Source organism: Oncorhynchus kisutch, linkage group LG4 (assembly GCF_002021735.2).
Source record: "Oncorhynchus kisutch isolate 150728-3 linkage group LG4, Okis_V2, whole genome shotgun sequence".
In the NCBI taxonomy this organism is placed as follows: Eukaryota; Metazoa; Chordata; class Actinopteri; order Salmoniformes; family Salmonidae; genus Oncorhynchus; species Oncorhynchus kisutch.
The window spans coordinates 43,664,154-43,688,690 of record NC_034177.2 but is presented as its reverse complement, the minus strand read 5'-3'; the positions used below and the strand labels follow the sequence as shown (position 1 = coordinate 43,688,690).

Below are 24,537 nucleotides of genomic sequence, written 5' to 3'. Positions count from 1 at the left end.
GTGCAACTCTACATCACTTTTAGAGCAACACTTGACCATGTATGAGAGCACCAGCTGTTCCCGGCTGTTCCCGGACGCTGGTTTGATCTCGCTCTACAGCTGCACCATTTAGAACATCTTGACTGGCTGCATCACAGCTTGGTATGGCAATGCAAGGCGTTACAGAGGGTGGTGAGTAGGGCTCAGTACATCACTGGGGTTGATCTCCCTGCCATCCAGGACCTATATACCAGGCGGTGTCGGCGGAAGGCCCCAAAAATGGTCAAATACTCCAGCCACCCAAGCCATAGACTGTTTTCTCTGCTACCGCATGGCAAGTGGTACCAGTGCTCCAAGTATGGAAACAATAGGACCCTGCACAGCTTCTAACCCCAAGCCATAAGACTGCTAAACAAACTTGCTAAATAGCTAGTCAAAATAGCTAGTTACACAGACTACCTGCGTTGACCCTTTTTTTGTACTAACTATTTTGCACTGCCTCTATGGACACACACTGGACTCTACTCACACATACTTACACTGACACCCCAACACACACACACACACACACACACTACATACGCCCACACACACACATAACACGTGCACACATGCATACTGACACCACACACACTCACATTTTCACACACGCTGCTGCTACTGTCTATTATTTATCCTGCTGCCTAGTCTCTTTACCCCCTACTTTACCCCTACCTATATGTTCATAGCTATCTCAATTACATTGACTCTACTGGTACTCCTATTATTTTTCTTTAGCCCTGCATTGTTGGAAAAGGACCCTTAAGTAAGCATTTCACTGTTAGTCTAAATCAAATCAAATTGTATTGGTCACATACACGTGGTTAGCAGATGTTATTGCGAGTGTAATGAAATGCTTGTGCTTCTACTTCCAACAGTGCAGCAATATCTAACAAGTAATATCTAACAATTCCACAACAGATACGTAATACACACAAATCTAAAGTAAAGGAATAAGAATATATAAATATATGGATGAGCAATGACAGAGCAGCATAGGCTAATATGCAATAGATAGTATAGAATACAGTATATATATATATATATGAGATGAGTAATGCAAGATATGTAAATATTATTAAAGTGGCATTATTAAAGTGGCCAATGATTTCAAGTCTGTATGTAGGCAGCAACCTCTGTGCTAGTGATGCCCATTTAACAGTCTGATGGCCTTGGTCTCTCGGTCCCAGCTTTGATGCACCTGTACTGACTTCACACTCTGGATGGTAGCGGGGTGAACAGGCAGTGGCTGAGGTGGTTGTTGTCCTTGATGATCTTTTTAAAAACTCTTGTTTATTCAGTTTTACACACATCAGATAACACAAAACAATATAAATAATATATTCAACTATATATATATATATATTCAACTTAAAAATACTGAATAGCTATAAAGATACTGTACTTTAGACAAGTTAAACACACCGGGCAGAAAGCTACAAAGGTTGAAGGGCAACTGTAGTACAGGGAAAGAGCGGACATCTCACCATTGTTCCTGTAAACAGACAAGTGACGGGTGGAGAAATGCAACCACTCACACTCACAGAAAGTCATGGCCACAGACCAACCATCCAAAGATAAAGTTTACAATGCTTTTTTAAAATTATTTTTTTAATGTAAGTGTGAACGAAATAAAAAACAAGGCAAAACAAGCTCATATTTTAGCCTCTGACAGGGCAAGATGAACAAGGCATCTGCAAGTCACATACAATAGGAATCAATAGGCACATCATCAACCTTAATGTCCCCCAAAAAACCCACAAAGAAATGCTCATCCAACCCTTAAGTCACATGGGAGTCAAATACAGACTTATTTTTGTTTTAATATCAATGCCATCAGAGGATGGACTGTTTAAAGTAAGACCGTAATGGAGCCCAAGCCTCATAAAACAGTTTGGGGTTCCCACGTGTATTTAATTACATTTTTTTCTAATTTAAGAGAGCAGAACACATCTCCCACTCAATATTTATAATATGGGGGAACTGCTATCTTCCAGTTCTGGAGAATTAGCTGTCTAGCTAAAAGAGCTGTATAAAGCAACAGTGTCCGACTGAATTCTTGACTGGGAGGTACATATGGGCAGTATTCCAAAAAAGGCCGTAAGGGGAGACGGATCTATATCAGTGTCATATATATCAGAGAAACATTTCCATGTTCATTCCCAGAAACCTGACAGTTTGTGACAGCCCCAAAACATATGATACAGTGTGGCTGGTTCCGTTTTACATCGGACATAGGTAGGATCAAATTCAGAGAATATTCTTCCAAGTTTGGCATATACATCTGAAATTGTACCCCTAGGAAGCTAGTTTGGCTCAAAGATGCTCTCTATAGCTGTATTCGCAGGCCTATGGGGAAATTCAGGTGTTTTAGCTCTGACAAAGTTCCTTTTATTTTATTTATTTTTATTTTACCTTTTATTTAACCAGGTAGGCAAGTTGAGAACAAGTTCTCATTTACAATTGCGACCTGGCCAAGATAAAGCAAAGCAGTTCGACAGATAAAACGACACAGAGTTACACATGGAGTAAAAACAAACATACAGTCAATAATGCAGTATAAACAAGTCTATATACAATGTGAGCAAATGAGGTGAGAAGGGAGGTAAAGGCAAAAAAGGCCATGATGGCAAAGTAAATACAATATAGCAAGTAAAATACTGGAATGGTAGTTTTGCAATGGAAGAATGTGCAAAGTAGAAATAAAAAATAATGGGGTGCAAAGGAGCAAAATAAATAAATAAATTAAAATTAAATACAGTTGGGAAAGAGGTAGTTGTTTGGGCTAAATTATAGGTGGGCTATGTACAGGTGCAGTAATCTGTGAGCTGCTCTGACAGTTGGTGCTTAAAGCTAGTGAGGGAGATAAGTGTTTCCAGTTTCAGAGATTTTTGTAGTTCGTTCCAGTCATTGGCAGCAGAGAACTGGAAGGAGAGGCGGCCAAAGAAAGAATTGGTTTTGGGGGTGACTAGAGAGATATACCTGCTGGAGCGTGTGCTACAGGTGGGAGATGCTATGGTGACCAGCGAGCTGAGATAAGGGGGGACTTTACCTAGCAGGGTCTTGTAGATGACATGGAGCCAGTGGGTTTGGCGACGAGTATGAAGCGAGGGCCAGCCAACGAGAGCGTACAGGTCGCAATGGTGGGTAGTATATGGGGCTTTGGTGATAAAACGGATTGCACTGTGATAGACTGCATCCAATTTGCTGAGTAGGGTATTGGAGGCTATTTTGTAAATGACATCGCCAAAGTCGAGGATTGGTAGGATGGTCAGTTTTACAAGGGTATGTTTGGCAGCATGAGTGAAGGATGCTTTGTTGCGAAATAGGAAGCCAATTCTAGATTTAACTTTGGATTGGAGATGTTTGATATGGGTCTGGAAGGAGAGTTTACAGTCTAACCAGACACCTAAGTATTTGTAGTTGTCCACATATTCTAAGTCAGAGCCGTCCAGAGTAGTGATGTTGGACAGGCGGGTAGGTGCAGGTAGCGATCGGTTGAAGAGCATGCATTTAGTTTTACTTGTATTTAAGAGCAATTGGAGGCCACGGAAGGAGAGTTGTATGGCATTGAAGCTTGCCTGGAGGGTTGTTAACACAGTGTCCAAAGAAGGGCCGGAAGTATACAGAATGGTGTCGTCTGCGTAGAGGTGGATCAGGGACTCACCAGCAGCAAGAGCGACCTCATTGATGTATACAGAGAAGAGAGTCGGTCCAAGAATTGAACCCTGTGGCACCCCCCATAGAGACTGCCAGAGGTCCGGACAGCAGACCCTCCGATTTGACACACTGAACTCTATCAGAGAAGTAGTTGGTGAACCAGGCGAGGCAATCATTTGAGAAACCAAGGCTGTCGAGTCTGCCGATGAGGATATGGTGATTGACAGAGTCGAAAGCCTTGGCCAGATCAATGAATACGGCTGCACAGTAATGTTTCTTATCGATGACGGTTAAGATATCGTTTAGGACCTTGAGCGTGGCTGAGGTGCACCCATGACCAGCTCTGAAACCGGATTGCATAGCAGAGAAGGTATGGTGAGATTCGAAATGGTCGGTAATCTGTTTGTTGACTTGGCTTTCGAAGACCTTAGAAAGGCACGGTAGGATAGATATAGGTCTGTAGCAGTTTGGGTCAAGAGTGTCCCCCCCTTTGAAGAGGGGGATGACCGCAGCTGCTTTCCAATCTTTGGGAATCTCAGACGACACGAAAGAGAGGTTGAACAGGCTAGTAATAGGGGTGGCAACAATTTCGGCAGATAATTTTAGAAAGAAAGGGTCCAGATTGTCTAGCCCGGCTGATTTGTAGGGGTCCAGATTTTGCAGCTCTTTCAGAACATCAGCTGAATGGATTTGGGAGAAGGAGAAATGGGGAAGGCTTGGGCGAGTTGCTGTTGGGGGTGCAGTGCTGTTGTCCGGGGTAGGAGTAGCCAGGTGGAAAGCATGGCCAGCCGTAGAAAAATGCTTATTGAAATTCTCAATTATGGTGGATTTATCAGTGGTGACAGTGTTTCCTATCTTCAGTGCAGTGGGCAGCTGGGAGGAGGTGTTCTTATTCTCCATGGACTTTACAGTGTCCCAGAACTTTTTTGAGTTAGTGTTGCAGGAAGCAAATTTCTGCTTGAAAAAGCTAGCCTTGGCTTTTCTAACTGCCTGTGTATAATGATTTCTAGCTTCCCTGAACAGCTGCATATCACGGGGGCTGTTCGATGCTAATGCAGAACGCCATAGGATGTTTTTGTGTTGGTTAAGGGCAGTCAGGTCTGGGGAGAACCAAGGGCTATATCTGTTCCTGGTTCTAAATTTCTTAAATGGGGCATGTTTATTTAAGATGGTTAGGAAGGCATTTAAAAAAAATATCCAGGCATCCTCTACTGACGGGATGAGATCAATATCCTTCCAGGATACCCCGGCCAGGTTGATTAGAAAGGCCTGCTCGCAGAAGTGTTTCAGGGAGCGTTTTACAATGATGAGTGGAGGTCGTTTGACCGCTGACCCATTACGGATGCAGGCAATGAGGCAGTGATCGCTGAGATCTTGGTTGAAGACAGCAGAGGTGTATTTAGAGGGGAAGTTGGTTAGGATGATATCTATGAGGGTGCCCGTGTTTAAGGTTTTGGGGAGGTACCTGGTAGGTTCATTGATTATTTGTGTGAGATTGAGGGCATCAAGTTTAGATTGTAGGATGGCTGGGGTGTTAAGCATGTTCCAGTTTAGGTCGCCTAGCAGCACGAACTCTGAAGATAGATGGGGGGCAATCAGTTCACATATGGTGTCCAGAGCACAGCTGGGGGCAGAGGGTGGTCTATAGCAGGCGGCAACGGTGAGAGACTTGTTTTTAGAGAGGTGGATTTTTAAAAGTAGAAGTTCAAATTGTTTGGGTACAGACCTGGATAGTAGGACAGAACTCTGCAGGCTATCTTTGCAGTAGATTGCAACACCGCCCCCTTTGGCAGTTCTATCTTGTCTGAAAATGTTGTAGTTTGGAATTAAAATGTCTGAGTTTTTGGTGGTCTTCCTAAGCCAGGATTCAGACACAGCTAGAACATCCGGGTTGGCAGAGTGTGCTAAAGCAGTGAATAGAACAAACTTAGGGAGGAGGCTTCTAATGTTAACATGCATGAAACCAAGGCTATTACGGTTACAGAAGTCGTCAAAAGAGAGCGCCTGGGGAATAGGAGTGGAGCTAGGCACTGCAGGGCCTGGATTCACCTCTACATCGCCAGAGGAACATAGGAGGAGTAGAATAAGGGTACGGCTAAAAGCTATGAGAATTGGTCGTCTAGAACGTCTGGAACATAGAGTAAAAGGAGGTTTCTGGGGGCGATAAAATAGCATCAAGGTATAATGTACAGACAAATGTATGGTAGGATGTGAATACAGTGGAGGTAAACCTAGGTATTGAGTGATGAAGAGAGAGATATTGTCTCTAGAAACATCGTTGAAACCAGGAGATGTCATTGCATGTGTGGGTGGTGGAACTAATAGGTTGGATAAGGTATAGTGAGCAGGACTAGAGGCTCTACAGTGAAATAAGCCAATAAACACTAACCAGAACAGAAATGGACAAGACATATTGACATTAAGGAGAGGCATGCTTAGTCGAGTGATCAAAAGGGTCCGGTGAGTGGAGAGGTTGGTTGGTGATTTAGACAGCTAGCCAGGGCATCGGTAGCAAGCTAGCATAGGATGGAGGTCTGTTGTTAGCCACCTCCTGCGCTCCGTCAGTAGATTAGTGGGGTTCCGTGTGGTAGAGGGGATCAATCCAAATCACACAACAACAAAAATAAAAACAATAGATATAGTTATAGAGGCCCAAGAAGAAAACAAAAAGAAAACAAAAAGAAAACAGAAAACAAGTCTGGAGATAGCGGAAGAAGTGGGATTGGGGGAGGTTGACCTTTTCCTGTATAATCAAAGAATAATTGGGCTAGTGAGGAGGGGCCCAGTGAGTGCCAGATGCCAAAAGCCCCATCATTTAAAGCCTCAAAGGCTAAACGGAACTGATTCCAAATTTTAAGAGACAATTGGGTTGACACACCTTTTGCCTAGGGACACTTGGAGAGACTAGCAAAACACATGATTCAGACTCCATCTGGACCCAGAGTGGTCTTGGGCCAGTAGGATCAGTCTGCAGCCAGTACAAAAGGGCTCTGAAATTTGCAGCTCAGTAGTATGTCTGAAAATTTGGTAGAGCTAAACCACCCAATGCCTTAGGCTTCTGTAAATGTTTTCTACCAATCTGTGGTACTTTGCCATCTCAAACAAAATACATGAATGTTTGATCCAGTGAATTAAAAAAAGATTTTGGGATAGAAATGGGTAAACATTGAAATAAATATAAACATTTGGGCAACACATTCATTTTAATGACATGAATCCTTCCAATAAGAGAAAGAGGTAGAGACTTCCAAAAAGTAAAAGATTGTTTAAAACTGTCTGCTAGAGCAACAATGTTTTCCTAAAACAAATTTGAATATTTACTTGTCACTTTAACTCCCAAGTAGGTGAATTGATCCCGGACAATCCTAAACTGAAAGCTTGTAGAAGAGCACTTTAAAGCAGCCTTATTTACAGGAAAAAGCTCACTCTTGCCTAGATTCAGCTTGTACCCCGAGATTGATCAAAACTTTTTAAGAATAGATCATGTATATTATAGATAGAACAGATAAGGTAATGAGGTATCAGGGTTGGAGATAAACAAAAGGAGGTTGTCAGCATATAGCGAGACTTTCTGCTCTAAGCTCGCCCTGATTATACCTTGAACGGCATCATTAGAGTGCAGTGCGACGACGAGGGGCTCGATTGCCAAAGCAAACAACAAGGGGGAGAGTGGACAACCCTGTTTGGATCCGCTGTGCAAGGGAAAATAGTCAGAGGACAAGTTGTTAGTCTGTACCGAAGCCATGGGAGAAAAATAAAGAATCTTTATTCACGGAATTAATTTGGGTCCAAAGCCAAATCTATAAAGGGCAGCTGTTAGGTAGTCCCACTCACTGGTCAAAAGCTTTTTCCGCATCGAGCGAGACCACCACCTCCGGGTCCCCTGGCGCTGGGGAGTACAGTATATTCATAAGGCGTCTAATATTGAAAAATTAAAGCCTATTTCTCATGAAGCCAGTCTGGTCAGAGTGTATTACTTGGTGTAGCGAGCCTTCCATACGGATGGCTAAGAACTTGGCTTGGATTTTGTAATCACAGTTAAAAAGTGAGATTGGGCGATAGGATCCAGGGGTCTTTGTTTTTCTTTAATAGTAATGAAATTGAGGCCTGATAAAAGGCTAGGCGGTAGCTGTGATGTATTAAGGCATGAGGCCTCAGATTTACAGATCTGATGTGCAAGGAGTTTACTGGCCTTGTCGCCTTGTTCGTACACTCTGTATCAAGCGCGTAAGAGTAATTGTTCAGCTTGTCTGGTAGAAAGCTCATCAAATTCAGATTGGAGTAGTTGATGTTCTTTATGTAGAACAGAGGAAGGATCTGTAGCATACTTCTCATCCAATGTGGCTATGGCTTCGCTCAGGTCTCGAAGCCGCTGAGAGTGAGATTTGTTTTTGTTGGCTTATATAAGAAATAATTTAGCCACGTATGTATGCTTTGAGAGACTCCCATATGATAGAGCAGGACATACCTGGCATTGAATTAATTTCTAGGAATAAGGTGATTTCAGAAGAAATGAAATTGACAAACTCCTTATCTGACAGTAAAATGGAAAAAATGAAACGTGTAGACTCTGAACATTTACAGTTTACTGGGTCGGTACAAACGGATGCAGTAAACAAATAACCAAAAATATTTTGAGTCAGTGAGACACTATGTAAACAAACTTAATACAATTAAATTAAAATGACTGAATGCTTGTAAGGCAAGCACACTAGATGATCAAAACATTAGATCACATCAAATAAGCCCGAGTGGGTTCGCCAACTCCCCAACTATGCAATAATAGTATGTTATAACTAAACATAGTTGTACCACAGGTGGGCTACTTACTTACTGTCCACAGATCAGAACAGAACAGTTGCTGATAGCCTCCTCCGGAGAATCAAAGGTGTAGTCTTTACCATCAAGAGTAAGCCATAGATAGGCCGGACATCGCAGTCCATACTTCACACCTGGATGGTCCCGTAGTAGCCATTTGGCCTGCCCCAAAGCTGTGACTGCCTGGACACAGTGGGGGAGTAGTCCTGGTAGATGGAGAAGCTCTGTCCTTGAAAGCTCAGAGCGGTATTGCGGGCTCGTCGGTGAATCTCCATCTTCTCATGGAAAAGGTGCACTCGAAGAATGATGTCACGGGGCCTTCCACCATCCCGGGGCTTTGGGTGCAGTGGCCGGTGGGCACGATCAATCATGGGCTTCTCATCCTTCAGCAACCCAGAAACAAAAACCGTGACGCGAGGCATTTCTGCTGACTCTGGGATCGATACCAGTCTCAGGTTATTGTGGCAAGAGAATCCCTCTAAACTCACACAACTCTCCTGTACCTTTTTCAGATCCACAGCCAGGTGTTTCACGTCAGCCTCCAGGGGGAGGTAGTTAGGTCAGAGACACTGGTAGCGGAGGTCTCCAGTCCTGCAATCGTCGTAGTGTGCAACTCTGTTGTTTTTAATGATGTGATTGCCGGCACTGTCTCGTTCCGCAGGATGGTTAGATATGCTTTTAAAGTATCAGAAACATCCTGTATTCAGGCCTCAATCATAGCAACTACCTCGGTTTTCATTTCAACTATCTCAGAGCGTAGTAGTTTGATGGCCTCGAGAATGTTCATTTCAAAATAGAAAGCCGATTCTAGATTTGATTTTGGATTGGAGATGTTTGATATGAGTCTGGAAGGAGAGTTTACAGTCTAGCCAGACACCTAGGTATTTGTAGTTGTCCACGTATTCTAGGTCAGAACCGTCCAGAGTAGTGATGCTAGTCGGGCGGGCGGGGGCGGGCAGCGAACGGTTGAAAAGCATGCATTTGGTTTTGCTAGTGTTGGAGGCCACGGAAGGAGTGTTGTATGGTATTTAAGCTTGTTTGGAGGTTAGTTAACAGTGTCCAAAGAAGGGCCAGATGTATACAGATGTATACACTGTATTATCCTCAAAGCGGGCAAAGGAGCTGTTTAGTTTGTCTGGGAGGAAGACGTCTACACTTGTTTACGAAGCATGTGACAAATCAAATTTTATTTGAATTACTACAGCTGCGTTCACACAGGCAGCCCAATTCTGATATTGTAGGCCATCATTGTAAATAATAATTTGGTGTTAAATAAAGGCTAAATAAAAATGTAAAAAAATTCCCCCACTAATTGTTTTTTTCAGATCTTTTTACATCAGATCTTTTTCAGAGCCAATTAGTGAAAAACATAACAGAATTGGGCTACCTATCTAAAAGCAGGCTACTAATGTAGTGTTACGGAGAGCTGCATTGAAAACCGTGTGAACAAGGTGTATTCCTGAGCCTAGAGTGTGAAAAGGACGTCATGTTTTTATTCTAAAATGCTGAAGAAAATTAACTTTATTGATATATTTAACAAACATTCAAGGGTATTAACCTAATAAAAAGAACATTTCAAATGATATGTACAGTAATGATTACAGTCAGAATCTGTTATATTTTCTTAATGTTTCAATATATTTGAAGACAATAAGCATCCATACAAAACAAACATTATAAATAACAATATGTGAATACGTTTGAATAAATAAACATTATATTGTTATGGCTCATTGCTTTTTCCTAATGGTGTCCAGCACCAGCTACAATTTGTTCTGGGTGTTGAAGTAACATCATTCAGCCACATGTCTGTACTGTATAATGACAGTGAAACAACCTCGATACATGTACATTATATTTAAACATAGTTAACATACACAACCTTTATATTGACGAAATATAGTAATTCCATAACATATCTATTTAAAAACGGCCTACAATTAATAGAAGTTACAATGCAATCTTGTATGAAATAATAATTAAGACAGCAATTTTGGTCCATTTTGACATAGGCCTACATAGGAAAATCTCATGCAACTAAAATATTGCAACATCAGGCTCAATGCCAAACCAGTTTAAAATTTAACTTTGTGAAAGAACATGGACACTCTTTCAACCCTGTCATACCATTAAAGAGAAGTATTACCTTGAATGTTGCCAAACTGGCCGGCTCCTCATGAACTGCTACTCAAACATGTATTTCTGTATTAATTAAAATAAGATACTTTGGAATGTAGATAAGGAAATGATGGGTGACCTGCCTGAATTGTTTATAGGCCGTAACAAAAACAAAAAGTGCCTGCACATTTGAGCCTGCACATTTTCAGGATCGGCCTGAATCATCATGATTTAAAATCGGACTTTCATCCCTGACTCAATAGAAAACCCAACTGTTTGAAACGTTCAACGTACTCCCACCGTGCCCTGCCTTATGCAATGTAAATATTTAAAAGTGCATCATGCCCTTGCATAACCAAAACGTTGGTATCTCACTGTGCTATATACACGGTCTCATCCACCTATCCTCATCAACTCATTCCTGACTTTAGCAAGAACTACCTCGACATATACTGTAAGACTCTTTCTAGTGATGGGCACAGATCATATTTCTAATTCACCTCCTTGTTTCAATCTAACATGCTCTTACTCAAATTGTCTTGTGACCACTCCATCCAGACAATTCCAAATCACAAACTCACTAGGACTGAGGCACTGGTGCATGGAGATATCTCCCTTAATGTTATCTCGCAAAAGGTTGCTTCAAACTCAAAGCCCATTTCTCTGGCCTGCCTAGTCAAGTTCTTGGTCAGTACTTCACTCGTTCGCTGTCTTTTCCACAGCCGTTTTGATAGGACTGCCTGGGCTATTGGAATGCAACACCCGCAAAGGGTCGTCACAAGAAGTGATGGTCTCCTTGGAAACAGCACCAGCTCGTTCTTGGTCCTGTTGCATATCCTGATCAGACATGAAGGGCTCTGCTTCTGGGTTCTCTGCGTTGACCTGTTGGCTCCTCTTCTTTCTGTAAACCAGGTGTCTCTTTAGCAAGTCATGCCTTTTAACATGGATCTTAGCCCCTTCCAGGTGGAGCAACAGTCCGTTGCTAGATGAATAGAACAGGTCAACATGGTTCTCCATCTGCAGCTGCTGGAAAAGGCACTCTTTCCTGCTGTCCATCTAGTGGGGAGTGACAACAGAAACACAACTTGAATTTGACATGAATAGGTCATATTAAATCTACAAAGTCATATGGTACAATGAATGTGAATAGTGATTTGGGAGAGCAGATTTGACTGTTCCCAGAGTGGGCATCCATGGGTGACCTTGCCATGCAATACTTACAGAACTGAACAACTTTCCCTCGATGTCCACACATAAGAAGTGTTTACTTTTAAAGTCCAATATTGGCACACAGTCACTTGTTTCTGTTCTTATTGGGAGGACAACTATGGGAAAATAAAAAAAACACATTTCACACTAAGTATGGAGACAGACAATTTATTCCTTTAAGCAAATGATTTAACAATCTTGCAAAATAAGACACTTTGTTGAATTAGTTCATTTGGACATGGTCAGGACACTTGGGCTCTATTTACAGCTGGCATTAAGTGTCAAATGCATTTCTTTTGCAATTTCTTCATGTAAAAAAAAAAAACTGGCGCACTGGCATTTTCCAGCCCTAACGCCAACCTGTCTAACAACAGCTCGCTTGTGCTGAGTGGAAGGGGTGGTAATAGTTGAGGTGTGTCCTTAAAAACAAGTGCAAAACTGACCATTTCATGCAGCGCTAATGGGAGGTTAAGACCCACATAAGCTAGTTAACGATAGCGCAGTTGATATTGGAATGGATTTTGAGAGCTGAAGCGCAGCCTATCCAGCCTCACAGTGCCCATGGAAGATTGTGCATTTTGTGCTGGTGAATGCCCTATTTAGAAACTTAAAACACTATTGGTTTCTGGCTGGGCCAGTCAAGGACATTCAGAGACTTGTCCTGAAGCCACTCCTGCATTGTCTTGGTTGTGTGCTTAGGGTCATTGTCCTGTTGGAAGGTGAACCGCCGCCCGAGTCAGCGGTCCTGAGTGCTCTGGAGCAGGGTTTCGTCAAGGATCTCGCTGTACTTTGTTCCGTTCATCTTTCCCTCGATCCCGACTAGTCTCCCAGTCCCTGAAAAACATCCCCACAGCATGATGCTGCTACCACCATGCTTCACCGTGGGGATGGTGCCAGATTTCCTCCAGACATGATGCTTAGCATTCAGGCCAAAGAGTTCAATCTTGGTTTCATCAGACCAGAGAATCTTGTTTCTCATAGTCCGAGAGACATTTAGGGGCCTTTTGGCAAACTCCAAGTGTGCTGTCATGCGTCTTTTACTGAGGAGTGGCTTCCATCTGGCCATTCCACCATAAAGTGCTGCAGAGATGGGAGAACCTTCCAGAAGGACAGCCATCTCCACAGATGAACTCTGGAGCTCTGTCAGAGTGACCATCGGGTTCTTGGTCACCTCCCTGACCAAGGCCCTTCTCCCCCGATTGCTCAGTTTAGCCGGGCGGCCTCTCTAGGAAGAGTCTTGGTGGTTCCAAACTTCTTCCATTTAAGAATGATGGAGGCCACCATCAATGCTGCAGACATGTTTTGGTACCCTCCCCAGATCTGTGCCTTGACACAATCCTGTCTCTGGGCTCTACAGACAATTCCTTCGACCTCACGGCTTGGTTTTTGCTCTGACACGCACTGTCAACTGTGAGACCCTACATAGACAGGCATGTGCCTTTCAAAATCATGTCCAATCAATTTAAATTTACCACAGGTGGACTCCAATCAAGTTGTAGAAACATGTCAAGGATGATGGAAACAGGATGCACCTGAGCTCAATTGAGTGTCATAGCTGAATACCTATGTAAATAAGGTATTTCTGGGTTTTTTTAATACATTTGCAAAAATGTCTAAAAACCTGTTTTCACTTCGTCATTATTGGGTATTGTGTGTAGATTGATTAAATACATTTTTTTCCTCATCAGTTTTAGAATAAGGCTATAACGTAACAAAATGTGGGAAACGTCAAGGGATCTGAATACTTTCCAAATGCACTGTATATATAAATAATGTAATGAAATTAGATGTATAAACTTTTTTACATAAATAATCCACTTGGTCAGAGAGAACATTTTTAATTAGTTAAGTAGTAACATTTCAAGTGAGTATGTTTGGGGCAATCAATGCATGTCAAACCTTCTCAAACAGCCTAATTCAGGCTCTTAGAGGAGGTGCTTCCACAATAATGTGATTTGTACCGCATGCAATGTAAAGTATTGGATTCTTCACACACCACAGTAAAACATTATCCCATTATGCTACTTTTTCAAGCTAAATGAAAGCTAACTTTGCTTTTATATGTACAAGACCATCAGGCTTGTCTTGTAGTAATGTGGGTCATGCCTGTATTTCCTTAAACCTTTATTTTAGCAATACATGTCATTTAACATGTATCATAATAACATCCTTTTTTGGTCAGTAGGTGCCCAACATAACAGGTGGCTGTGTGTTGGACACAGTAGCTCAGATAGATATAGCCTGCCTGCATTCCTGATTTCTGTAACTATTAGCTCACCTGTGTAATATTGAATTAAGCTCAGAACCACTTGTGTTTCTAACATGGTCCTGTTTTGTCAATCGCTGTGCTGATCAATATACAGTTCATTACTTCTGTTAAAATAATGTGTAGCTTAAAAAGTTAGGTTTGTATTTGTATTTCTTTTTTTGCAATAAAGATGGTGATGCAACAATAGTTCACATTTGCCCCGGTCCAACTGTAAGTGTTATTGTGAAGTGGAAACGTCTAGGAGCAACAACGTCTCAGCCACGAAGTGGTAGCCCCACACAAGCTCACAGAAAGGGACTGCCAAATGCTGAAAGGTTGCAACACTCACTACCGAGTTCCAAACTGCCTCTGGAAGCAAAATCAGCACATCACTTATTTTTACAAGAAACATTAATGTGTTGAAAATCCCACATTTTTTGCATAGTCAACACACTTATCCCACCAGACATCTTTTCACAGTCCCCAAATTCAGGACAAATTCAAAAAGCATACAGTATTATATAGAGCCCTTATTGCATGGAACTTCCTTCCATCTCATATTGATCAAATAAACAGTAAATCTGGTTTTAAAAAACAGATAAAGCAACACCTCGCGGCACAACGCCTCTCCCCTATTTGACCTAGATAGTTTGTGTGTATGTATTGATATGTAGGCTGCGTGTACCTTTTTTTAAATGCATGTAGTTCTGTCCTCGAGCTGTTCTTGTCTATTTATGTTCTGTATTATGTCCTTCTGTATTATGTTTCATGTTTTGTGTGGACCCCAGGAAGAGTAGCTGCTGCTTTTGCAACAGCTAATGGAGATCCTAATAAAATACCCCCCCCCCCCAAAAAAAACTGTTCGTTGGGAGCTTCATGAAATGGGTTTCCACGGCAGAGCAGCCGCACGCACACAAGCCTAAGATCACCATGCATAATGCCAAGCATTGGCTGGAGTGGTGTAAAGCTCACCGCCATTTGACACGGGAGCAGTGGAAACGCGTTCTCTGGAGTGATGAATACCGCTTCACCATCTGGCAGTCCGACAGATGAATCTGGGTTTGTTGGATGCCAGGGGAACGCTACCTGCCTCCAATGCATAGTGCCTACTGTACAATTTGGTGGAAGAGGAATAATGGTCTAGGGCTGTTTTTCATTGTTTGGGCTAGGCCCCTTAGTTCCAGTGTAGAGACATCTTAATGCTACAGCATACAATGACATTCTAGACGATTCTGTGCTTCCAACTATGTGGCAACAGTTTGGACAATGCCCCCGTACACAAAGTGAGGTCCATATGTGGCAGGTGGTTAGTGGTTAGAGTGTTGGACTAGTGGTCAAATCCCTGAGCTGACAAGGTACAAATCTGTCATTCTGCCCCTGAACAGGCAGTTAACCCACTGTTCCTAGGCAGTCATTGAAAATAAGAATTTGTTCTTAACTGACTTGCCTAGTAAAATAAAGGTAAACAAATACAGAGATGGTTTGTTGAGATCAGTGTGGAAGAACTTGACTGGCCTGCATAGAGCCCTGATCTCAACCCCATCGAGCATCTTTGGGATGAATTGGAACACTGACTGCGAGCCAGGCCTAATAGCCAAACATCAGTGCCCAAACTCACTAATGCTCTTGCGGCTGAATGGAAGTAAGTCCCAGCAGCAATGTTCCAACATCTAGTGGAAAGCCTTCCCAGAAGAATGGAGGCTGTTATAGCAGCAAAGGTGGGAAAACTCCATATTACACCTGATTCTACTATTCATGGTCTTGATGAACCGCTGAGTAGAACAGACAAGCCTGCATAACGCTGTGGATCGTCAACAGCAATTTTGATAACTCCTGACACAAACGCTGCAAACAGAATGACAAACTACTGAGAAACGGAAACACCTGTAAAATACATTAATTAGACAGGTACAAAAAAACTCTTAAGAAAAATTATGGACATATTTACAAATCTGCACTGGGACAGGTTCTGTAAATCCTTGAACACAAAACTTCAGCTCAGATGTCCTAAGCAATGCCTACACAGCTGTTCAACTCCAGAAAAAGAACATGTCCTCGTTTATAAGTGGCAGTGTAAATTGAACACTCGCTTTTAGATTGTGTGTAAAATAAAACGGGGTCAAAACTTACATTTCACAATTAGATAACTTTAAAATAAAAGCATAGTGTGAAAATAGTTTATTACAGAAAACTAAACTTACCCAGAGAGTTTATGTCGATGGCTTTATGTACATGTCCATTCAAATTCACCTTCAATAAATCATCTCCTACATCGACAGACTCTGAGCGCTTGCTCGTTCCTTTAATTGTTTTGCACGGCTGCGATGGGTCTAGGTGCACAGGGAAACAATTGACCGGCATTGATTGGTGTAGAGCAGCCAGCCAAATCGCGAAGAAAGCCGGGTGCATGTTGGGGAAATGTGCGGGTTCACACGCTATTCCGCGAGGTGCTCTAGCTGCAGTGTTGACAACAATTGACGGGAAAAGAGGCCAAAAGTTATATTTGAAGATTGACAGCTCTGTGACTGGCCCAATCCTGTCGATGTTTTTTTGTTTGACCGGATGTTAGTTTGAGTTTCAAAAACGCATTATATAACACGGCTAACAGTACATTATGCTCGCTTCTACCTAAAAAAAAACGTGTTAAAAACTCCCAGGGTCAACAGAACGATGTAGTTTATATGTGCGGGAAATTATGTATGGAATCGTTTAAATCCTACATTAGTAGGGAACTTCACCACCCTCACCTCAAAGGTAATTGGCCCATGTGCCATTCCTGCTCTCTGCTTGAGCAATCGCCTTTACAGGGGTCTGCATTTCTATTGGTTGGTACAGTTTATTTGCATTTTACCTGCATGTAGAGGTTGCCTACCTGAGGGTCTGGGCTCTCTTGTTTATTCCCCCTAGCCTCTTCTCTTCTTTATAAATACTGGACAGGTTAAATCTCTCTCTCGCTTGTTCACACACACACACACACACACACACACACACACATATACACTTCTGTCCAGTTTTTGTCCCTTGGCTTATCCCTGAACACATCTGGAGTGTAGGGGCCCAAATGGAACCATATTCTTCCCAAAACGTGGCTATATTTATTTTTGCCAGAGGGGGGAGCCCCAGCTGCACACACACATCATAGTAAAGTGCAGTATAATCCTTGAAAGAGTTCAGTTTACTTATCAATTGCCACAAAGAAACACTCGCTGGCTTATTTTATTTTGAATAGTGTATAATACACTTCTCAATCTAAAATACTCAGGGTGGCCTTGACTATCTAAATCAATACATAGGAGGTTCTATCATATAAATCCAGTTCACAATTGACATGAACCATAGGCATAACAACAAATATAAAACATGTTTTAATTATTATTGCAGGAATACAGTTGACTGTTGTGCACAGCACATACGTACAAAAATAAAAGGAAAGCAATTTTTTATATATTAGTATTCTTACTCGTCAACATATTTTTTTCCCCCCAGAAACAAATGATTGGAGAAGTCTGTTTTTCAAACTAATTTACAATCATTTCAATAAATCGGAACTAAGGCAGAAGGTAAGGTATATGTTAAAAAAGACGAGGGGGATTTAGAGGATGCACACTCCCCTCAGTACAGGAATATAAAACTGAGTGAGAACACAAACTAAGGCTGCAGACACACAGGGCACACACAGACTCGCTACCGCCACCTTTGCACACGTTGGAGAGCCCACAATGGATTGCATTGTAAGCTACTGTAGGCTTGAACACCATTTGCGTATCTAACACTCTTTGAGCAGCTTTAATGCATTTAGTACAAAGACTTGTGTGAAGGTCTAACAGGTGTACACTAAACTAGGTGCTCTTTATGACATAAGAAACCATTTTGACTGAGGCACAATTCTCACACTTCCAAATATCTCTATTTCAGTTCATGTATTTGCTTGTTAATAATAATAATAATAGATTTATTTTATATAGCGCTTTTCATACAAAATCTCAAGGTTGTCCAGATAGTGTCCTGTTGTCCATATAGACCGGCCCCAAAAAATATGAATGATAATTACAATAGGATGTTGTTGCACCACCCAGATTAAATGAAACCATGAATCCTGCTACGTCATCCCAGAAAGACACATGCAAAACGGTAGAAAAGCTTGTTTCATTCATTCCACAATCCTGAATAGATCATTCTCAAGACATTTTTCAGTTACATTGTGACAATATAGGTAGGCTTGATCTGGTGCTATCTGTAGAGATAACTCTACCTGGAAGACTGAATAAAACTTCATAACGGCCCACATCCAAAACAGCCTTTGTGTTACATATTTTCATTGTCTGCCATCCTCTTTGTTTGCCATCCTCTTTGTATACCATCTTCGTTGGAAGTAGTGCTTTGCTAGCACTGCACAGCAGGACAATTCCATCTTATTCCTGACTCAAGGTAAATTGATCTGATAACACCTCTGCTTTCTCTTTTGCTGTGGCAGATACAGAGTATGATGGGTGTACAAATGGATGCTTTCTGTGTTCCATCTCAACTAGACCCTGCATCGAGCCTGCAGCCTGTCTCTTCCTACTACAAGTAGTTGGGGGGGGAGGTAAGTACCAGCTCAAATCCATTTGACAGTTGGCTACCGATGAATGCTGTGTTGGAATAAGAATTGAACTGGTGTAAATATAAAAGAGGTAAACGATGACAACATCTTATGGATTTTACTCTGACGCACCAAACATACCTATAGCACTGTAATAACCAAAGATAAACCGTCTTTAAATCAGATTATGCCACTCCGTTCCCAATAAATCCATGCTCATTGCCCACCAGTCAAAGAGAGGTACAGAATCATCAAACCACTTACACCTAAAAATCACTGTATGTCATTCATGCAAGGTTTCCTTCGAGCTACATATCAACCACAAATAAATAAAGGAATAACAGAGCGAACGTAGGTCAAAGGGGAAAAGAGATCCGGGTCAACCCCGGGTCAACCTGAACATCACGTGCCTAGACACAGTGAAAGAAGTCTATGACTCTGACCTTGGACTAAAAGGGCTCCGGATGGGAGAGGAAGGATACTTCTGGAATCTCATGGCCATTGTTGAACAAAGGCTTTTTTACAGTGTCCACTGGACAAGGGGGGTCTGCTCGGGTATTTGGGGAGTAGCTTGTCCAAAATGATCTGCATCCTTAGCAGGTTAAAAGAACAATGGGTACCACATGCACAGTCCCATATAAGTACTCTTCTTCATGTCAGTACAGCACTGTATGGGTTTATCGCTCCACTATGGAAACGTACAGTATTCGAGGAGGAGAGCAAGCAAGCATTGACTTCAATGCACAAAGCCCACCATCACTACTGTAAGCCTTTGGGGAAATGCTTTGAGACATTGCTTCTGTTTTTCTTTCACACAAGACCTTACAACTTAATAACTGCTGTAAGCAATGAAAGAGAGAAACAGGTACCTATGAGTACAATCGTTATGATCTAACTATCAGATATTATATGTAAAATACAGATTGCATTAGCTACCTGAAATATTGTTAGCAAATCTCAGTTGCGTGAAATAAGCAAGATCTCTCAAAAAAAATTCTATGTAATATTCACATTACTTCAAATTAATGTAGCTGACCCTCATTTCCAGAGTGAATGTGAAAACAAGCTATATTTATGCAGCTCAACATTTACTGCAGAAATGGAGATACTGTAAGTGCAACAACAGACATCGAACCAGCGCACAAGTTAAGGTTTCAACCCTCATCAGTTTCAAAAGGAATCAAACTGTTTGATTTCTACAGCAGGCTCCCTTTAGTCCAAGACCAGGCACATACACACATTTCATTCTGGTCTGACCATCTAGCCATCATGCACTTAGCCTCATAAAACCATCTAGCCTCATAAAAGCCAGGATTGTCAAGCCCCCTAGGATGGTGGGTCTCCAGCTCTAGCTTTCCACATCAATGGCTATGAGCTCGGACACAGTCTCAATTAGAGTCTCAATTACTTGATTGACGTTATTCTGAAAAGAAACTGAAGATACTTGTGGGCCTTTAGGAATCGGGCTAAAGCCCCCCGGAGTGTATGAGGTTAGTGATGACCTGCGTGTCATCCCTATTTCTGACTGAGGGGCGCATTTCTCGCATGCAAGGGAAGGGGCTCTCAAGTGGGAATCAAAGGCACACACCATCTCATCATAAAGCAAGGAAACAAACAAGTGCTCTAGTTACCCTTACTATACAATGGTATAATGTTGACACAGAGGATGGAAAATGTCTAGTCCTTGATTGATAACGACAAAAGTTCAAAGTAAACAGGCATTCTTCTCAGTAGAAATTTCATGCACACATTTTTTTCCATTCGGTGACGTGGCGCTTTGAGGTAAATGAAAAGTATCCATTTCACTTCTAGAGACTGAGCTGTCATCCACTGACAGGGCAAGGTCTCCACCAGATATGGCAAGCACCCATATCAAGTGGAGGGGACAGACGAAGCTTCTCCACCCCTTATATAATACTCATTAAAATAACAAGCAGCAAAGAATGGCATATCCATAAGTTGTAAAACAAAGTAAGCTAACGAAATGTACATATAAAAGACTGAATAAATACCATCATATATAGTGGTATTTCTTTCTTTTGCAGTCCATTTGTATTGGTGTATGCGTGTATACAGTATAATGTTACCTGGAAAACAATCCACATGTGCAAATAAGTGAGTTATTGCCAGTTTTGCTCATATTCTGGGGAGGAAGTGTGTGACAGTCATGGCAGTGGTGGCCTTTTTGCCTCTCTTCAGACGGCCATGCTTGTTGAGAGCAATGTAGGAGCCTCTGTAAACGGAAGACTCATAGGCGTTGTAGTTGTTTGGCAGCATGCTCTCTCTGAACTTGCATTCATCATGGAAGACTGTCTGAAAATAGCAAAGGAGAAAAAGCCTAAGAAAATGCGTGGCCAAGTCTAGTTTCACAGCTAGCAGTTTGATATGGTTGTACAGGATGCACAGAAAAATACTTGCCATGCAATCATTTCATCCTCATCCAGGATTGGTTCACATGTAAAGTAGGGGAGCCATGCACTAATATATTGGAGCACATTTGGGGCTGATAGCAGGCCTTGAACCTGCAAACCTTTGTCTCTGAAGACTAGTACATCTGTTGCTCAATCTAAAATTCATAAGAAATAAAAGTGTTTATAAAACAGTAAACGTATGTCCTTGAGGTGATATCTAACGAAAATTACATTTACCACATATTTTTTGAAAACTGGAACTCAAAACTTTAAATCAACTGAGATCATCTTGACATATCATATTCATTCAATTTCAAAGGAAATTACAATGTGAATGTTGCTGTTTTGGAGTCATTTGTGCTATTGGGAGCATGCTAACAGAGGCCCTACCACTCCCATACGTTGTGCTTGATAAAGACAATGTTAAACTGTAGCTTACTGAACAAAAACAAATGTTCGTTTGCTTACTCCCTGGGTCTATTGACTTATTTTTGTGTATTAATAAGATGAGGCAAATGTGAACCATCCCTTTAAACATCAATAAATGGGGTATTACGCACAGGTAGCACTGCTGTGACACTTATTTGTCACCCATATGGGTAATTAATTAGCATATTAACCAATGTGTTATTTGTGAAATGATCGATGTCAAAAGGTTTTTAATTGCATACACTTTGTAAGTGTATTTTGGGGGGGACTGTTCATTCATGCGCAATTGGAGAGCTGTGGGCCTTCTTGTGCGCACCTTGCACTTTGTTCATTGCTAATCGTGTTTGTTTAATTGTCTAAACAATTGTCTAAGAATATTTTTCAGAGTATTTGTTGGATAGACATTTTTGTAAATGTTCTGCAATAATACGTTGTGAAAAGACGGGATGTGCTGGGACTTCCAACAAGACTGCCTAATGACGTCCGTCAGAGATACCCTAATGGAATCACTTTTGAAATCATCATTCCTGACTCCTGGTTCAATGTCCATAATCAAAGGATGCACTTCGATCAGTGATATATTACACTAATAGGCTATGGCTAACATGTAAATAGGCCTAATATTCATATTTAAAGGACTAATTGCATACAGTCCCAGGTCCAGATGACAGGTTCTGGAGTATCGGGGGGCTTTCCCTCGCACGCAGGGCCGTATTACAGCGCGTGACACAATTATGCGTCTGTTAACCTCATCATTATAGCCGAAGGCAACTCGACCATTAACAGGCCCTTAGCTCATTTACTACTTATAATTTCAAAAGAATGCATAATAAGATTGGGGGAACATATCGTTAACAATACCAAATAGCCTACCATACCATTATCATATTTATTCTCACATAATTCACAGCACACGTTAAGATAGGCACACCCAATAGTTAATATGACATGCAAATAAAACCGGACCAGTCATAGCGTAATAGCAAAGACCACTATTCTCGGAGCCATTAACAAATATTGCAGGAAAATAAATGGAATAGCCAACTGTGCATACCTACCGTTCCGTATAACCTTCCTCGGCTATTCATTGCGACAAACAGCTCACTCCTTACCCCATACAAGCTAACCACTCCTCGCTTTACCGTTGAGATCTCTATTAGACCTAATTGAACAAAATACCAGATATTAGATATTGGAAAAATACATCCGATCAGATAGGTACAAAATATGGTTCATAGTGGTTATAGCATATGCTGTGCGTCTGTGGGTGTAACCTTGCAGATTGCTACACAGGATGCTGAGTCTTTGTTCTATATAAATTCCCACGTTCAATTTTCGATATATGCTCAGAAATGTATAGGTTTAGGCTATCATGAGGACTTAATAAATTCCCTTTTGAACGTACACGGTGACTGTTAGTTTCTCGGCCGCTGTAGGAGCCAGTGTAAAAATAGGTTGTTGTCTAAATACGTCCATACATTCATGTCATGTTTGAGATTAAGGAGACAGTTAGCACTGATGGATACTGTTTTTAATAGATTTGTCTTTGCTCTAGAAGACATGCAATGCTCCCTTCGCGGCTGATGACATATCATGCAAAATGGGCTATAGATGCTGTTAGATCCATAATTATCAACGACGGCCCCTTTATGTGATGTATATTGCGTTACATCTGTGGAAGCAACTCACTGTACTGGTTTTCATTATGTACACCATTTATCCTCCCGTCTGGGAGGACCTGGAGGTGAAACCCGATACCCGCGTTGCAGTAGAGCCTCCGGACTCTTTTGATACCTAGCAAATAGTCACTCTCCCAGTTCAGGTCCGATTTCTCCCCCGAGATGCCCAGAATGGAGCGGGAGAAGAGGGTCTCCCATCTTTTCTCCAATAACGTTGCATTTGTCCTGCTCGGAATAGGATATGATGACACAATCCCTACTATGAACCCCAAGAGAACAATCGCAGTCAACGTCCAGTGCGTGCTGGCCTCGTAGGACATACTGATGAGGAACCTTTGCGCAATGGCCATCCGGTTTACCTTCGGGGCACGTGGTCAAAATGAATGGCCCTAAAAATACCACTCTTCTTGTTTTTCTTCCTTCGGCATGCTGGCAGAGGATTATTTTTGGAAAGCTGATCAGGGGTCTGGGCATGAGACGACAGCCCCAATGCAGAGGAGTAGAAATGGGATTGCGCGTGGCAGTGCTTGAGATGGTGGCGGTGATGATTACCATGTTTTGCAGCCCCGCGCCTCCCTCTCTCTGTGGGCAACGCAGGCCGTGGAGAACACCACTCACCAAAACCCTGTTTCACCTTGCCAGGCTATCGCATCTCTAGATTACATCATGCTGAGTTCACTGCTGCCCCTTCGAATAATACAAGGGCGGAGGATGGGGAGAGTGAAGTTGCAAGCAAGCAAGAAAAGAGGCGCTGAATTGCAGTGCCAAGTCTGTGGAGAGTTCAACCGAACACTGTCACAGCGCCCGTGAAACCGAGGAAGGGAGAGATCGCATTGGGTGGCGTTAAGCAACTGCGAAACATGATGGACACTTTGGCAGCTCCCAAATTGGGTCGGTGGTCATATGTCTGACAGGCTGCTTCCTTATTTAGAAGGAAGGTGTAAAAACAGTCCACTTGTCACCGGAGAGCAATGGCACCCTTGGGGGCCACTTCCTATGCTGCTGGTTCAAGAACTTTCCAAACCAATTATTCTCTTAAAACACTTGAATAGGCTTACAATTAAAGTAAGATGCATTCATGAGCACAGTGGTGCGTAATTTAGTTACCCGAAACGTCTCTCATAGACTATTCCTTCCCCTGAAACATAAATGCATATCATATTTTCTTTGTAATGATGACACCATGGAGCATATGCCTATACGTCAGTGGCGCGCTTCCACCGGTCCCCTCAATGTCATCCAGTTGGTTGGGAATTCCAATAGATGGCGCTATCTCCAAGGTTTTAACTGTGCTTCATGCGCAACCATCATTGACCATAGTTCAAAACATTTCGACAGACGACAAAGTTGTTCTCAGTGACATAC

General features: G+C 42.0%; 2 protein-coding genes across 2 annotated transcripts; both read right to left on the bottom strand.

The window, feature by feature from the left end:
* Nucleotides 1–9,999: 9,999 nt before the first annotated feature.
* LOC109889567 (fibroblast growth factor 23) lies at nucleotides 10,000–16,794 on the bottom strand. The gene is made up of 3 exons (XM_020481085.2): nucleotides 16,273–16,794; nucleotides 11,836–11,939; nucleotides 10,000–11,670 (listed from the first exon to the last, which is right to left on the bottom strand). Exons 1-3 carry the CDS (start codon nucleotides 16,478–16,480, stop codon nucleotides 11,311–11,313), a joined length of 672 nt encoding a protein of 223 aa, XP_020336674.1. The 5' UTR covers nucleotides 16,481–16,794; the 3' UTR covers nucleotides 10,000–11,310.
* A 623-nt stretch (nucleotides 16,795–17,417) lies between these two features.
* LOC109888702 (fibroblast growth factor 6-like) lies at nucleotides 17,418–24,346 on the bottom strand. Its single transcript, XM_020479875.2, has 3 exons — nucleotides 23,183–24,346; nucleotides 22,552–22,655; nucleotides 17,418–20,966 (listed from the first exon to the last, which is right to left on the bottom strand). The coding sequence occupies exons 1-3, from the start codon at nucleotides 23,520–23,522 to the stop codon at nucleotides 20,790–20,792; spliced, it is 621 nt and encodes a 206-aa protein (XP_020335464.1). The 5' UTR covers nucleotides 23,523–24,346; the 3' UTR covers nucleotides 17,418–20,789.
* Between the last annotated feature and the right edge of the window lie 191 nt (nucleotides 24,347–24,537).

Excerpts from the sequence above, each read along its gene's own strand:
- LOC109889567 (XM_020481085.2), bottom strand. The coding sequence starts at position 16,480 with ATGCACCCGGCTTTCTTCGCGATTTGGCTGGCTGCTCTACACCAATCA. Across the intron at positions 11,940-16,272 it reads CATCGACATAAACTCTCTGG|TTGTCCTCCCAATAAGAACA; the intron begins GTAAGTTTAGTT and ends ATTTTCCCATAG. Across the intron at positions 11,671-11,835 it reads AGGGAAAGTTGTTCAGTTCT|ATGGACAGCAGGAAAGAGTG; the intron begins GTAAGTATTGCA and ends ACTCCCCACTAG.
- LOC109888702 (XM_020479875.2), bottom strand. The coding sequence starts at position 23,522 with ATGGCCATTGCGCAAAGGTTCCTCATCAGTATGTCCTACGAGGCCAGC. Across the intron at positions 22,656-23,182 it reads ACATAATGAAAACCAGTACA|GTCTAATAGAGATCTCAACG; the intron begins GTGAGTTGCTTC and ends TTGTTCAATTAG. Across the intron at positions 20,967-22,551 it reads GAGGAAGGTTATACGGAACG|ACAGTCTTCCATGATGAATG; the intron begins GTAGGTATGCAC and ends TGCTATTTTCAG.